A 13,493-nucleotide genomic window follows, 5' to 3' on the forward strand; every position below is an offset into this window, starting at 1 on the left:
TGCCTGGATAATATGACATTCTTCTTTCCTGGGGTGATATTGCTGTGCATGTAAAACAAACTCAAATAAGGAGACTTAAATTTTCAAAAATGGCTGGTTTTAAGTAGTTATTAGCYAAGGAAGAAGACAGTAGCTTTGGACTAAGGGCACTTTGGTGTTGGTGGCTGATCTGGTAGTGGTGGCCAGTGCAGGTTATCTAGCTGCCGTGAGAGGCTTCCAGCAAAGGTGGTATAAAATTAATTACTGCCCTGCTTGCTCACATACACAATGAATATACTTTGTGAGAATGGACTTTGACTTCACAATTGTAAGAAAATATTCAAGCTATCAATATAGCTGAGAAATTGCAAATCATAAAATATCTACTGTTCCTAAATAAGGCTATCACACATTTATTACCTACATCTTATTTGTCTCTGTGCTTTTTCAGCAAACACTGTATGTAGCCCTCTGCTGCAGTAACTTTAAATGTAACAGAATGAAAATGGAATGCACAGAAAGAAATTCTTAATATAGGGTGTAAAAAGCTTATCAGAAAAGCTATTACTGAGAGGATTATACTCCAAGCTAAAATGTGAAACAAAGGGTTGTTTGGGCTGCAGCTGTTCTGGCAAAAGAAAATCACCTCTTTGAAGCCCTCTGTGGTTCAAAAAAACTAAATAGCACTTTTCCCATGAAAAGAATGCTATATCTGACTCATCCTGAAATCTACAGTCTATGTATAGTTCAGCTATTAAGTTATCACAGAAAGATGAGCTGAATATATTCGATTTTTCTTTAGTCATATAAACAAGTGTTTTGTTGTAATGTTAGAACGCTTGACAAGAAGGATATGTATCTTTGTTAGTATCATAAAAGATTAGACTAACTTTGTGAAAGGCCTGTGCAAGTCATCTTGCCAAATTTTACCCTCATTACATTATTTTTAATACCAGATTGGCCTCCGATGATCTTCTGTACAGCAGAATGAAGTGTTAAAATGCTCTTTTTTCCTCTTTTTTTTTTTTTCAGGTCTTTCAACTTGCGTATGTCATCATCAAAGCTGCTAATGCTCCACGACCTGGAAACTGGATTTTGGAACGCTCCATCGATGGCACAGAGTTCAAACCTTGGCAATACTATGCAATTAGTGACACAGAATGCTTAACTCGCTATAACATTACCCCAAGAATCGGGCCTCCTACATACAAGAGAGATGACGAGGTGATCTGCACCTCTTACTATTCCCGATTGGTTCCCCTGGAGCATGGAGAGGTACGTTTGCTTTCACGCCGGCGGTCTGTGGGTATGAGCATSGACTCATTGCAACTTTAACGCACGTTTGAATTGCAGTTTTCCTCTTCATCACCTTCAGCATTTAATGATAGTACCTTTATATCATATATTAGGATAACAAATTTCTAAATGATGGGGTAAAACATTCCTTTGACTCTACGTGTTCCTGTTACTAAACTCTTTGTTCTCTCTCTGTACCCATAATTTGATGGTGGCTATTAACTGCGAATTTTTAGTTAACTCTACCCTGAAAGATTGCAACAGAGAGTCTATGTTCTGCCAGATTTTTTATGTAATAAAGAAAACCCCTGTGCTAGGAACACCTGGTTGTGTGAGATAAAGCAGTAAACRCTGTTGAAGTGCTCGGCACAGCTGGAGCTCCTAAATAAGCCTTGGCATTGTGTCAGGGATGCAGCATAATTAAAAGAGCTATGGGTTGTGGAGCCTCACTGTTGATTGTTCTTTCTTCTGACAAACTCTGTTCATGCTACTTTGTCTAATTTATTGCATAGAGGCAGCCACATAATGAAAAAATACATTAAAAGCAGTGGTTATTCTATTGTGAACACTCTTCTTATGTGGTAATAAAATGCAGTGTTATGCCATAGAGAATGCTAGCAGCTCTTAATTTAATAGAAGCCAATATGTTTTTGCTTATTGTTTAAAAAAGGAGATTAGAGTGTATGTAGATAACAGCTGAAGTATGACAAACTTTTTTTTTCACATGAACTCCRAGTTATGTTTCAGCAGGAGAAAATAAGTGAAATTCAGATGACATCAAGTCCTATTTATTTTAATCGCATATTTGTTGCAGTGTTGCTAAGCGTATGCCCTACAGATAGATGGAACAGATAAAGAGACTTAACCTGGCTCTCACCATGATTAACCAGAAAGCCCTTAGGTTAACTGTGTGCAAACAGYGCCTCTTGTAACGACTGCCTCTGCTAGCCTGGGAATGCCAGAGATCTGGATTACTGATATTTTGTGCTCATTTCATTTTCCTGATATGCACTGGAATGAGTGATTCAAGCAGCACTACCTGGAACATTTTTTTTCATCTGAGGGTAATAAAACATAATTAAATTGCTCTGCACCCCACAAGATCTGGTCACCTGAAAAGTCTGGCCTCTTCTTCATAGCTGTAACGGCAGGCCGGAATATTCCCAGCACAGAGAGCCTGTTTTGAAAATATATCTCTATATGTGTGCTCAGTGCTCATTGCATCCCTGTGTTCTGCAGCCAGCTTGGGCCTGCCCGGGCACAGAACTGGTAGAGTACTGGGAAGAAGGCACTGTGAGGGACTGTTGCTGGAGTAAGTTGTGCAGCTCAATACCAGAAACCCTCCTAACYGGGGCCAACTCAGGAGGGCTTAGATGGAGGCCAGATGGGTCGTGCTGTGGTGTCAGCCTCCTGCTTTCTGTTGCCATCTTTGTTGTGGCTTCCCACTGCGCTGTCATCTCACCCGATGTTCCTTGTTATTTGGGAATGGTCCCAGCAGAGCCTAGGGGCATCCCATTAATTCTCCTAGGCTTAGCATGTGTGGAATACTACATTTTGCAATAGGGTCTTTGCAGCTTGCGTGGGAGACAATCTGTAAGGGCAGAACTGTGTTTATGGTTAGAGTTGCACTTTCCATCCCAACAGTGAAGATGGGAGGAACTGAGGACTGGTTTGTTGTACTTTGCTTCTCTTAATGCTATCTCTACAAAAGTCCTGAAGAAATTAGACTCTATAAGCCCAGAGTGGTGGTTTCAGAGCTATATGAGAGAAGAAACAGGTATTTTATGTGCACATATAGATTGGAGAAGAAAAATCAACATCTCACTGTTCTGAAACACTGGCAATCTTAGGAGTTCTATGTTTTTCATTCTCATACTAATGTACCTGTTGTTGCAAATGGACCACAGTTATATTTRTGATTAAGTCAGACCCTCTTTCTAGATTCACACGTCGTTGATCAATGGTAGGCCGAGTGCTGATGATCCTTCACAGAAACTTTTGGAGTTCACTTCTGCACGGTACATCCGCCTGCGCCTGCAGCGTATTAGAACCCTCAATGCTGACCTTATGACTCTGAGCCATCACGATCCTAAAGAACTAGATCCCATTGTCACCAGAAGGGTAAGCTGATTGCTCGGACATGTTACTGTCACTGGATGGAGAAGCCTACTTTGATCTGCTTGAAGAAGTACTTGATCCTTGCCATTCATAAATGGAGTTATTTTTAAAGGTTAACTAGCTCGCATTTTCCTTCTGATGCTTTTAACAATGTGTCTTGACACAGAGAACTTTGAAGAAATGTTAGAGGGTTTTTTTTGCTTTTCATTTTATATAGTCAAATGACTTAAGTTAGAAACAGCTTTTCTGATGCTCCACCAACAAAGGAAAAAACATGTTTTTGCCAATAAAAACATCACTTAAGGRGTCTCTTGATGCAGCTGTGTAGTACCTTTCCTGATATTTTAAGATTTTCAGTGCTGTCATTCATAAAAATAAATATTTGAGAAATTTGCCACTGTGAATTTGGATGTCACATTTTTTTTTCCTTTTCTTTAAGTCTGGCTCAGTCAAATTGTGTTTAAGCTCATAATGATGCAAAACACTCCAATTGAATTTTTAGAGTATTAACTTTACATGTCTGATAATGAAACTGAAGAAACAGAGTCATGAAGGATTTAGGCTGACTTCAAACGCTCATAGAAATTCAGTATCACAGCTTCTAATAACACTGCTTGCTATGGTTAATTTTATGTGATTTTCCTGCTTTGCATTTTGGCCTTTTGACTCTCTCCTTAATTTACCTGAGATCCATAGTTTAGAGTATCAGCGGTTACATGTGTAGAAGTGGCTTTTGCATGTTCAAATTTCTATAGAGTTTAGGTATCCTGAAGAAGACGTAAGAGTATGAAAGGTATTTTTTCTTCTCCTCCCTTGTGAACTACTTGCCTTTAAGAGCATCTGCAAGCAGCTAGCTAAGCAAGGACCTATGCCCTTCCTCTTGCACAACAGGACTCTTGCATTTGTGTCTTCTCTTGTGACTCCCTCTTGAGTCCTTTCGAAGTTGTGCTGCTTCCTGCCAAACTCTTGTGCATGGAGCAATTTGCCAGTGTGTTGGGCAGGAGAGCACTGATGTATGGTGCTGTGAGGTATGGCCAAGCAGCTGGGCAGAGAGAAGGGCTCTCTTATGAACCTGGTCTGGCCCAGTTTTGATGGGTGAGAGCATCACAAGCAGTTTCAAGGCAGTCCTACTCACACGCTGATCACTGAGATGCTCCTTCAGCTGCAGCAAGGCTGAAGTGCAAGACCTGAGTGTTCTGCCTGCTACTTCTGCTTTGTAGGGGTGTCTCTAGCCAGGGGACTACAAGCGCAGAAGACTGTACAGCTGCTCCAGCTATGCTTTGCAAGCCTTAAAGAAACTAGTAGTCCTCAAGCTGAGCTTCTGAGATGATGCCCAAGGAGCAGACTGGTAAATGTCTATGGTTAATATTATATAAATAAATACTCCCATAAGGGAAGAGTCACTTGGGGAAGCATACAAATGACAGGTTACTTAAGAAACAAAAGTTAGTGAGGGCACCCATTGCTTCCCATGGCTTTCTGAAGCCATGCAGTTGTGTGGTCCAAGGCTCAGTGATACTTAGCATTACGTAGTGCAATTTTGTATATGTTGCTACACATCTTCCGTTTTCATGAGAAGTGGATTTTATTGGGCAGAGCTTCCAAATTCTCATGTCTCACTTCATGTTTCATCTGTTATGCAACTAACTACAACAAAGRTAATATTTGGCCACTTTCTGGATTCTGTATTTAATGTACGTAAAAACTTTYAGTGATATTTTATTGGTATTGATTTTATAGGTTTCTTGTGCATAATCTTCACAAAGGATTGATGCAGAACTTTTCCAAGTGTTTGACAACACGGCTGTTCATTTTCTGTGGTATTTAATTGACATTAGTCTCTTGTTTGGCTTCAAGCTACACAAGGCTTGATTGGAAGAGCACACAGTGAGTTAAAGAGGAAGCAGAAAGGACATGAAGCAGGGAAGGCAGTGAGCTTTCCCAACACTGACAAATACAGCTGTACTTTTACTTTTCTCAGTGTAGACCTTATTTATAGTTAAGGTCTTAATGTTAAGTCCTTGAGTATTTTTGCAGTTCAAACTCATAACATTAAAAACAAATTAAAAAAAAAAAAAACTAAAAAGTTAAAAAGGAAATCAGAGATTCTGGTTTGCTGCAGATCCACGTTCCTTTAAAGCAATAACAGCCCATGAGTCAGCAGGCATGACCACCCAGAGCTACCTCCTCTTCCTGAACCAGACATCTAGGGTTGATAGGTCTGAGAGTCTTGAACTTTTGTTTTTAGAAGTCTCCTCAAAAAGCATTTCTCTTTCATTCCCCCTGTAGCACATACTTCCCAGGATACAACCAGGTCAACCCTGTTGATACTGCAGCTGTAACTGAAGCCAGATGGGTCATTTCCTGCCTCTTCCTTGACTTGAAAGTTAAATCCTTTCCTTATGTATGTTGCTTCTGCTCACCACCTGGCAATACTGACTTCTCTCCTGTATTAGCAATTCTTAAGCTAAAAATATGCATACTAGACCACACTAGGAGCAAACGACTTGCCTAGAAGGATGTGCACAAACTGGTTTTAAGGGAGGGCAGAGTTCTCATTTTAAGAAGGCATGCTCTTACAGTTCAAGCTAAAGCTCAAATATAAGAATGTGTTATTCTTCATGACTTCTCATAGAGTAAAAAGGGATTTTTTTTTGCAAGCAAATTTTGACTTAGGTCATGCTTGGTAGCCTCCCCTCACGTTTAGGAGCGGGGCATACCTATTTAAAGTTAAAAATCAGTCTTTGTTTTGTAGCAGTGAGAAGAAAAATGGAAAAATCTACAAAAACAGATTTCCTTAGGTTGCAGAAATTTAAAGCTTGAAATAGCCGCTTGATTTTTCAAGTCACAAAACAGTGAAGTGCTGATACTATGTGGGTATATAGGAAATATGTAAATACATGAAAATGTCTTTTCTTCATCCCTTCTTCCAACTTGTTTTTTTGCAGTACTACTATTCAATAAAGGACATATCTGTTGGTGGCATGTGCATTTGTTACGGCCATGCTCGAAGCTGCCCACTGGATGAAATCACAAAGGTATTCTTTTAGGTTCACTTACTCCTTTTCATGGAGCAACTTTTTCAATTTAAGAAAGAGAATGAGAAAGAARAGGATAAAAGAGATCTTACTCCATGATGTAAAATAAATTGTTTTTTCCCTCCTTTCTCTATCTAAGCATATCTCAGCCTCTTGTAATGTTACTTTCTTACAATCTTTGCTGTTGAATTTTGAAAAATTGGGGGACACAACAAGAAACAATCTGGTTTACAACTCGGAAGATTTGTCCCTTCTGCTCAGGAAAGATTACTTCCCTGTGTCAGTATAGCATTGTTGGGCAGTCTCATTCCAATTGCAGGGTATTTGTGCCTTTGCAAAGGGGCAAAGCAAAGGGGCTGCTTATTTTTGCAGTACATTTAATATTGAGGCAGACTTTGGGGAACATTAAGTGAATGACCCCCACAAAAATATTTCAGTAAAGTTTTCTTTTTTTTTTTTTTTTTTTTTAAGAAATTGCAGTGCCAGTGTGAACACAACACATGTGGCGAGAGTTGTAATAAGTGCTGTCCTGGGTACCATCAGAAACCGTGGAGACCAGGAACCATTTCTGCTGGGAACAAATGTGAGAGTAAGTAGGCACAGTGGCTTAGGTAGTTTCATAAAAGCTTATTATGTCATTGTTTAAGGTTGCTTTTAGTACAGATCTATACCTTTTCTCCAGAAGAATTAAATCATTTTCATGGGGTTAAGTGAAGGCAGAGAGGGGGCTACTTATAATAATTTAACTCTTTTAAAATGTTCYCTCCCTCTTGCTCATATGGCTATGGTGGAGGTGTCACCTAGCAGTACTTTGAAGAGAGTATCAGACAAAAGAGTTTTTGGGTATATATTATACTCCAGTGAAAAAGCAGATTTGCATCAGTCATTTTGTTAGCTATTTGAAATTCAAGACTCTTATGTTGATCATAAATTTTRTGTCAGACAAACAATGTTGTTCTGGCAGCACAATTGTTTTGAAAGAAACTTTTCTTTCTGGCCAATTACATTCAGGTTGTCTGACAGATTGGCTTCAGTGGTGCCAGTGGTTTGATACGCTCAGCATGTTGCTAGGGCTTTTTTGTCCATTTTCCCTCGTTGTATTGCTAATGCCTGGCATGAGCTACACACAACTAAGATCCTATGGGGTAAAATTTACAGGTGCAAGGGGAAAAATGGTCTACTTAATACAGCTCTTAATGTCACTGTTTAGAAAGTAGGTGTAGGATCTGGATCCAACTATCCTCTTACCTAAATCATTTTTATAATTGTGTACTTGCACTGTTGGCTTCCTTGGCTTTTGTCTATAATACGYATAGCAGAAGAATTGGGTAGATTTTCTTCTGTAATGTAGAGGACAGAAAATGTAAGAATAACTATTGGTAATAATGCACATATAACTATTGACATCTGACCCTGTCATCTTACTGCTGACAGGATTGTCTTAGTTTGATCCACAGAGTAGTGTTAAAATGGATGCTATTGAAATGGTGACTGTGGCTTTSAAATGTGCTTACTTGCTAGGGAATACAGTGTATTGAGAGTGATGGMGCATTTAGCATAGTTAAGGGGGAAAAAAACACTCTTTTCAGGTGGTTCAATATGCTTTTCTATATTTTACTGGGGGTAAAAATTCAGTGTTACAGAACTGTTACACAGTTTAAATGGAAAAAATGTGGATTTCTTTTCTGTTCCTTCTTAGAGTGCAACTGTCATAACAAAGCAGAAGATTGTTATTACAACCAGAGTATTGCGGATCAGAAAAGAAGCATAAATATTCATGGCCAGTATATAGGAGGTGGCGTCTGTTTAAACTGTACTCAACATACTACCGGTATCAACTGTGAAGTGTGTGCTGATGGATATTTTAGACCACACAAAGTAAGATTTAGGAAATATCATTCAAGTGCTTTGTTGATTCTTGTATATTACAACATGATACGATGAAATGTGTAGTTCCTTGTACATTAATATACACATRCATAATTTATTTTATATATATATGTATATGCATATAGGTATATTACTAATTACAGAGTTAACTGAAAACTGTAAAGGCTGTTTTGGAGGGGATACACTACCAAAAGTTTCAGAGGAAAACTTAAAATATTTCTTGAATTACATAGAAGGGCAGTCTTGCTGAAGTCTCAAAGAAGAGTTGGAGAGAAAACTTGGAAGTCCTAGTGTGAAAGAGTAGGTGTTCTGATGAGAAAGCCATTTCTCCTGTGGATAAAGTATTTCAAAGAGCCCGAATTCCACATCTAATGTCTTCAAAAGTGCCAATATTGCATACCATCCTATAGCGRCTCAGATCAGACAGTATAAAAAAGGATCCTTGTAGGGTTCTAGGATCAGATTCTATGATGAGACATTGCAGTAAATACTTTTCTTTGTATTGTCATGATTACTGCAGAACTTGTTCTTTCCAAGCCTGTCTTCCTTCCAGTTTATCAACAAAACTCACTCTTTGGAAAGTTGACTAAAAGATATTTATTTGATATGACTAAAAAATTAAATTTCTGAACTTCCCRCTGTGTGTAGAGCTGTCTATAATGAGACATACTGAGCCAGATTTCTGCCCTGCAAGGTCTTGTTTCAGCAGGGTCATTTGTACTTTGGAAAGCACATGCTTTAGAAATCCAACATAAATAGGTGCAGAGAGCAAGGGTGAATCTGCATGAGTGTGATTAGACAGTAAGTAAAAGCCCCATAGAAAAAGCAAATTTGAGCCTGAGATTCTCTGATTCACATACTGCAAGTACATTTAAGGGAAGCTTTCAATGAGCAGTAAGGAGGTACCTGGAGATCATTACTGATTTGATTTAAATCTGAGGCACTCAAAGGAAAATTTTAGGCTTCCCTGAAAGAAAAGAAAATGCTTGCAATATGAATTGCATTGCCTGTAGTTCTAAGATATATACATTATTGAAATCAGAATGGTTAGGTAAACTGTCCTCCCACTGGAGACAAAGCCTAGGTTTTCCTTCATTTCTTTCCTCTTTGAACTAGAGGGCATCTTTGCAAAAAATAGCCATTCTTGACTTAAAGCTTTCCATATTCTTTGGCAAACCATCATGGTATTTAAGTGCTGTCACACTTAAAAATCTGTATTTGGGTTAAACATGTSAGGCTTCAACTTCCAGCCCATTAGTTGTTACTATATCTTTGTCTATTCTGAGAGCTTAAGATTTTTGCTGCCAATTTATTTTTGGACTGTGGCCCTCTGGGCTTCTCTTTGATAAAATTACACAAGTTGAGGTCCTTGATCTATTACTGCCTGCTAACTTTTCCAGTCTTCATTCCTATCAGTACCAGTGCTCCCAGACAAGAACCAGATATGAGTAGTCTTTGCCCAGCTGACRGCAAGTGCTTTCTTTGCAGGTTTCTCCCTATGAGGATCACCCGTGCTACCCCTGCGGCTGTGACCCTGTGGGGTCTCTGAGTCCCCACTGCGTGAAGGACGAACACCATTCTGATGTGCAGCGTGGTAAGGGAGCATTTTCTCTTAAACTGGTGGCCAGGAGCCAGTTTTCTCATGCTAATGTCTCTGGGGACTGAGGTTTGGGGGAAAGTCATCTTGTTTGAGAGCTTACTGCTTGGGTACTGCTTCCAGATACCTGTAAATGTTTGGGAGGGAAGAGGTGAGGCCTGATGTACATACAGGCATTTTAAGATTTCATCAGGATCCTTCATTAACTTGCCTAGAGATGGAGGGCTTTGTCTGCGTAAAACCTTTTGAAGAGTTGTGATCCCTTGGCCGGGTCCTGTGGCTGCACAGGGAAGTTGGTGGAGTCACCGTTCCTGGCAGTGTTCAAGAAACAGGTGGATGAAGCACTTAGGGGCATGGTTAACATGCATCGTGTTGAAGGGCTGATAGTTGGACTATGATCTTGAAGGTCTTTTCCAGTCATAATGATGCTATGATTCTATGATCTGGTCTTTTTGAATGATAGTACAACTGTCAAATAGTCCACTCTGGTGGAGTTGCTGTGCATCTGGTACTCTAAATGTGAAAAATAGGCTAGTAATATGCCAAATATCTGCATGGAATGTAACATGAAGTGTAATAGGAGTGTTAAATTACTTGCATACACTGAGACATCTTAATCCATCTTCCTGCCAGCTCTTATTTACTTGTTTGTTTGTCTGCTTGTGGTTTTTAAGGGACTTGGCCAGGGCAGTGTGAATGCAGAGAAGGTTACACGGGAGAAAAGTGCGATCGCTGTGCATTTGGGTATCGGGGCTACCCTCTCTGCCTGCCATGTAACTGCAGCCTGGTGGGAAGCATCAATGAAGATCCGTGCACAGAACCTTGTCTTTGCAAAGTAAGTGCCTCCTGTTTTCATTTGAAAGGGTTGGATTTATAGTTCATTGTTTTTAAGATAAATATTCGTTCACAGGACATACCATTTCTTCTGTAACAAGTAACTTGGTATAGGTATAAACACGACAAAAAAGAATCTAAAATGACTAARTAATCTCTGTATTAAAAAGAAGATAATTTATGTTGAATAGTTCTATTATGTTGCACATACAGCACTTATACAATAAATAAGATCACATTATATAATATCACATAATGTTATAATCACATAATATAATAATTGCCACAGTTTGGCAATAAAATCACATAATATCTGCACATGTTCTTAAGTGTGAGAGAGGATCGTGGAGGGGATGAAAGTATGCCTTATGCCTTGTTGGCTTTGGGTTTAGAGATGGGCTGATCTTTTAATTTAAAACCACTGATCTCGTGTAAAGAAAGGATATTTATAACATCTGCTTTCTATGAAGTAATGGTATGCATTTGGAAAGAACTGTTGGAATAATTAAATTAGACCTTTTCATAAAGTCTGATTTAATTATTTGATTACAAAATATAAACTGTCGAAAATATAAACAAATAAAAGAGCAGATTTGCAGACATTTTTTTTTTTGGCAGTAAACAGTCCCTTTGAAATATCATGCAGCTATCGGTTCTGCTGAACTTTATTAGGAAGTTCTGTGTCAATATTCAAAGCAGTTGCACTTAATTTTCCGAACCAAATGTTAGCTAGTATTTTTTTTTAAACTTATTGCCAAGCATGATGGTGAAGAGCAGCCAAAAATTGTTGTTTCTTTGACAGCTTTTTAAAACTGCTTAGTTCTTTCGCATAATTTGTCTGATCCAAAATATCAAATACATAAATAACCAGAGTCATACTTCTGGAGGAAAGAAATAGCTCTAGTGGCCAAATTAATAAGAAAAGAGATATAATTGCTTATTTTTGTGCTACAGTAACATCTTTTTAGCCAGTGCAGCTAAACTGGTGAAAATTCTGGGATAAACTAGGCAAGAAACTGTCCCCTCTTAGTGCCGTCATGAGTGTAAGCCAGGCATACAGAGTTTTCAGATGAGAACATGGAGTGTTACCAGCCAGCAGCTCACATTTATAGAAGAAGTTGCGTGCCCCATGTCAAACAAAGGAGGCAGGATTTCTAAGCTAGTGCAGACTGCATGAACATGGTAATGTAAAACCACTTCTTTTTGTAGTTGAATTTGGTACTAGCTTTTTCTGTGAAACTATTCTCATTATCAGGTATTAGGTATTTCRGTTTTCATTGTGAAAAAAAATAACTTCAATCCAGCAGTGCTAGCACCGACAAATGACATATATGTTGACAGGCAAAGTGGTGTGTGATCCACAAATAAAAACATAATTAAAAAAATGAAAAGAACATGAATTGATTCTGCTGGCCAGAGTGGAAGGAAATTGCACCCTGGTGTTAGCTGAAAGCAGAATTTCATCTCCAGGCTTTGCATTTAAATTAAACTATGGCTCTTATGCTGTACTCCCCAAAATGCCCAGACAGGTTTGCTTCGTGGTGAACTCCACASCCCTGGTCCCCTGGCAGTTTGCAGCAGGGAGCTTTGTGGGTAAATAGTAGCCACCCCTTTGCTGTTGTGGTCGAGTTTCCTCGGAGTGGAAACCAGAGGGTGAGATGGGTATCCAGGTCCTGCCTTTATATGAAGTGGGAACATGGCCAGAAGCTTCTCCCTGGTGTGGGGAAGGTTCTGGAGCTCAGCGCAGAGATAACCCCTGTAACCTGCTACTTTCACAGCTTCATGGCATTTACAGAATATTTTTTTTTACTAGTTTGCTTCTCAGCAGCTTTTGTCTAAATGTTTCTTCATGAATGTCTACACCATGTCAGTAGAAAGTTTGCAACATTTTAGTTACAGGAAGTTGGGTGCACTGGCTTTGGATTTTTTTTTTTTTTTCATTTTTCCACTTTTATTTCCTTTTTTTTTTTTTTTTTTGTAGACAGCTTAGCTGTCAAGGTGAGCTATCTGGACTCTGTAAATGTGGGAACTCTTCTGCAAAGCAACCTAGAAAGTCAAGCTACTAGAGAATCAGACTGGCAAAGTAGCAGAAGTTTTGCAAAACCTGCCTGTATGACAGAATTTCATTGCATTTGAGCCCTTACATGGCATGTTTAGATTTTGATGAACAGGCAAATTCTGATGAATTTTTCCAATTAGTTTTAGTTTTAAGCTCACAGTCTTACTCAGTAAGCCTGCTGTGCTGAGATCTGCTTTCTTTTATATCCTTCTGAATGCTGTTAGGCATAAATCCCRTTTAATCCACTGTGTTTGTTACGATGATAATGCTGATGCAAAACAAATGTTATGTGCCATTTGCAGGAAAATGTAGAAGGTGAAAACTGTGACCGCTGCAAACCGGGCTTCTACAATCTGCAAGAAAGGAATCCTCAGGGCTGCACAGAGTGTTTCTGCTTTGGGGTTTCTGATGTCTGTAACAGCCTTACATGGCCCGTCAGTCAGGTATTTATTTGTATATTATGTCCATGACCTGGTACTCTTTCCTTAGCTGGCTGCAAAACATGCTGTATTTCTCTTTTGACATGCACCCAAGGATGTGTCTCCTTGCAGAGGAATGGATTGTCAGTGTCAATGGACAGCTCTGAGACAAGCAGCTTGTTCCCTAGTCCAAAGCTTGTGCCCATTGCGTTGCAGTGCAGTGCTGCCAAAAGCATGTTAGGGGTGTCTGTGGTAATGCCTAG

The 13,493-nt window shown here is 39.2% G+C and overlaps 1 protein-coding gene across 1 annotated transcript in view; it reads left to right on the forward strand.

Moving 5' to 3' along the window:
• The window catches only part of LAMA1 (laminin subunit alpha 1), an 85,336-nt gene that overhangs the window by 16,859 nt on the left and 54,984 nt on the right, over positions 1-13,493 (forward strand). Inside the window, exons 4-11 of the mRNA XM_026035502.1 lie at positions 1,012-1,254; positions 3,217-3,396; positions 6,342-6,431; positions 6,903-7,020; positions 8,131-8,309; positions 9,810-9,915; positions 10,593-10,753; positions 13,114-13,254. Coding sequence (XP_025891287.1) covers positions 1,012-1,254; positions 3,217-3,396; positions 6,342-6,431; positions 6,903-7,020; positions 8,131-8,309; positions 9,810-9,915; positions 10,593-10,753; positions 13,114-13,254 — 1,218 coding nt within the window. The remainder of the gene's footprint in view (positions 1-1,011; positions 1,255-3,216; positions 3,397-6,341; positions 6,432-6,902; positions 7,021-8,130; positions 8,310-9,809; positions 9,916-10,592; positions 10,754-13,113; positions 13,255-13,493) is intronic.

The sequence above is a fragment of the Nothoprocta perdicaria genome, unplaced genomic scaffold (genome assembly GCF_003342845.1).
Source record: "Nothoprocta perdicaria isolate Ctin4 unplaced genomic scaffold, notPer1 scaffold_16, whole genome shotgun sequence".
Taxonomy (NCBI): Eukaryota; Metazoa; Chordata; class Aves; order Tinamiformes; family Tinamidae; genus Nothoprocta; species Nothoprocta perdicaria.